The 2924-nt window shown below is 44.4% G+C and overlaps 1 protein-coding gene across 1 annotated transcript; it reads left to right on the top strand.

Moving 5' to 3' along the window:
- Nucleotides 1-266: 266 nt before the first annotated feature.
- On the top strand, nt 267-2668 carry LOC149326191 (uncharacterized). The gene is made up of 2 exons (XM_089562976.1): nt 267-763; nt 1377-2668. The coding sequence occupies exons 1-2, from the start codon at nt 733-735 to the stop codon at nt 1829-1831; spliced, it is 486 nt and encodes a 161-aa protein (XP_089419102.1). The 5' UTR covers nt 267-732; the 3' UTR covers nt 1832-2668.
- Nucleotides 2669-2924: the final 256 nt, after the last annotated feature.

Consider the following 2924-nt stretch of genomic DNA (forward strand, 5'->3'; position numbering starts at 1 on the left):
TGGCTATGCAAGGATGCATTGCGGCGAGAAGCAGTGCCGAACTGTCGAGCTCTGAGGGGCGATCGGCAGCTGTGAAACGTCGCAGAACGGATGGGCTTTGCGCGCGTGATGAGCGGATGACACGCGGCCGAGCAACAAACTCCAGGAATGTGTCGGGCTTCTCGACGAGACATCCGTGTGTGTGTAGCGTCATTCTCATTCCTTTTGCATGCATGCTGCGAATCAGAAATTTTTATTCGGCATTTCGCGTTGCTTTTTTTTTTCATCATACTGTTTTCAGTTTTTGCACACGGCTCAAGTTGAGAAAACAAAGTCTAGCATGCTAGTACGTTGGTCGATTTCTTTGTTTTTGGTGTTGATGAATGGGAAAGGCAGCATAGGGGAAATCAGCTGGAAGGCGTCGTTTCCTTAAGTGTGGAAAAAAAAATTGCGTGAAACTCTAAAAGAATACTATACCCTGGCTTAAGCATTATGAGTGAAGCAGACAAAAGTGATTTTGCTATTCAAGGTAATATTTTCATAACAGTGTTACATCATCAGTTACACAGCAGTCACGTGGAAATGACCGTAGGAGGGTGAAAAAAATCATCTCTTTAGGGCGCGCGAAAAACAAATATGTACGACTCTTGTACATTTTATTTACAGGTGTGTTGTTCCTGCTGGTGAAGGTTCCAGCTCACTCGAAGTCTGTGCGGGATCCATCCATGACCCGTTTGTGTGCAATCTCTCTTCATGTGCTGCCCGCATGGAAATCGTCAAGCTGGTGAGCACGCGCTTAGTGTGTTGGGGCAAGCATTAAGGGATAACATGTTTGCCTTTAGTAAGATTGCATACGGCTAATGATATCTGATTGCATTTATATATAGTTTATTCAGCAAGCAAGAACAGTGTAAATAGAACCACATATGGAAATAATGTAAATTAATCATGTCTGTACTTTTCAGGTGACAGCGGAGATAGGTGTGCATGACACGCAGTGTTGTTCTGTGGTTTTGAATTTCTCTCAGTGACTGCAATGTCAAGGTAGCCCCATTTCGATTGGTGCAAAATGCGAAAGCATGCATATACTAAAAAACTCAAGGTAGTCATAAACAGTTAAACTTGTGCCCTTCCTTGCAGTGCATTCTGTAGCGGTTTTCTTGAGCATAAAAAGACTGTAGTAATTATTTCTGTGCATCAGTTTGGGAAATCTGCCATCAAGTACCTTTAGCTATATAGAAACAGTTTTCTGTGATACTAATGATTGGTTTTGCAGTGAGCGTATTTTACATTTGTACGTAAAACTAGACTATTTCTGAACACTATGTCTGGCTCGTTGGGAGATTTCAGTGCACAGCATTGATTAGTGTGCAGGTGATGGTGTGCATCTTATGCAGATGTGGCAGACCACCCTCACCATGGGGTCTCATGTGCTCTGGAGCCAGGATACCAGATTCATGTTTGGTCACTTCCCAGCTGGTCTGGTTACCAGCCGGGTGGCCATACCGGGCTCCTGAGGTGTCTGCAAAGGCCATGGTACAGCATGATCAAGAGTCCTCTGCGAAGGTCACCACAGCTTGCATTGTGCAACCCAACATATTCATCCACACTCAGCTGCAGGACCATGACATCTCTGGCAAGTGGTGATAATAGCAGGAGCACCAACACCTACAACAAGGAGGAGGACACAGCACCATTTGGGTTCTGCCTGACAGACCGGAAGTGCATGATCAGCAGCTGCGTGCGGGAATTGCACTCACTGCCACGGTTTTCACGTGTAGCTATGCCACAAGTAATCAGTGTACATTTGCTCTGCTTCAAGTTTTATGGCATACTGCTAGGAAGCCGGTGAAGTCTTCATCATTTCGGTGTTCTTCATTAAACTAGACCATATTGGTGGTATCCATGACAGTAGAAATCAGTTTTGTCTGGTGCTGCAGTTTTTTGTGAGTCAGGAAGTGTCCCAAGTGTTTTCAGCCTACCGTCTGCCAACTTGCTGAGTGCGTGCTTCAACACATGCTTTGGTGATTGTGAAGAAGTGCTTTCCTTCGAGTGGTGCCTCCCTATGTGTTCTGCTTGTACACAACGCACATTTTATTTGGTGCTTAAGTTCAGTGAAAGACAGGAAGCCACCAAAATGTTTTCCTTGTAGCACCAGGGTGTTCACTGCACATGCATTCACCAGTGCTTTTCTGTTTGCTTTGGTGTTTGTTGAGAGCCAGCAGTCCACAACATCCTCAACATACAGCATGGTCGCTGTGTCTCTAGTCATTTACAACATCTGTTCTTCAGGGTGCAACATGCCTTGTGTGGCACTGTTTGTGTGATAAGATCGCAACATGCTTTGTCTCATGGCATCTGGTTGCCTCTGTGTGCTTGCTTTTGACTGCCTCTTTCACAAGCTGCTTGTAGTTATACAGCAGTGAACTATTTTTCCTGAAGGAGAAGTCAGTAATTGTTTCATGGTCATTTTCCCAGATGAAAATGCAAGGCCTGGCCAGCGTCTTCACACGTCTACCCATTCCCATCTTCTAGCTCAAATTTGTACCTGTGACGAAAACCTAGAATTTGTATATTAATTCAGTTGAAGGTAAATGGAGGTATAAATTATGCAGCTGGACGTAATTTGTGTTTCAATAATAAAGCTCCAAATGGCATTTTGTAGCTGGAAGGGCATGATCCGGTTCAATAATTCTACAGGAAAAGGATCATAATAGCCGTAGTAGTAGTAGTAAACTTTGTTGATCTTTCTGGGTTACTCAGGCGGTCTTCCCAGGTTTGGGATCTTTTTCTCCTTCCAGGATTTGTGGTCTGTGTTCTTTTTCTGTGCTGGGCCATCAACCTTGAATGCATGCATTGGAAGATCACTGCCCACCTGTCCTCCCAGTGAAACTCTGTTAGATCCCATTTTCATTGACATGTTTCCTTGCGTTTTGCTTCATGAA

The sequence above is a fragment of the Amblyomma mixtum genome, chromosome 10 (assembly GCF_055824585.1).
Source record: "Amblyomma mixtum isolate Tamu chromosome 10, ASM5582458v1, whole genome shotgun sequence".
Classification (NCBI taxonomy): domain Eukaryota; kingdom Metazoa; phylum Arthropoda; class Arachnida; order Ixodida; family Ixodidae; genus Amblyomma; species Amblyomma mixtum.

Coding starts and splice junctions, on each gene's coding strand:
- LOC149326191 (XM_089562976.1), top strand. CDS start 733: ATGTGCTGCCCGCATGGAAATCGTCAAGCTG. Junction 764..1,376: donor GCATGGAAATCGTCAAGCTG/GTGAGCACGCGC, acceptor CATCTTATGCAG/ATGTGGCAGACCACCCTCAC.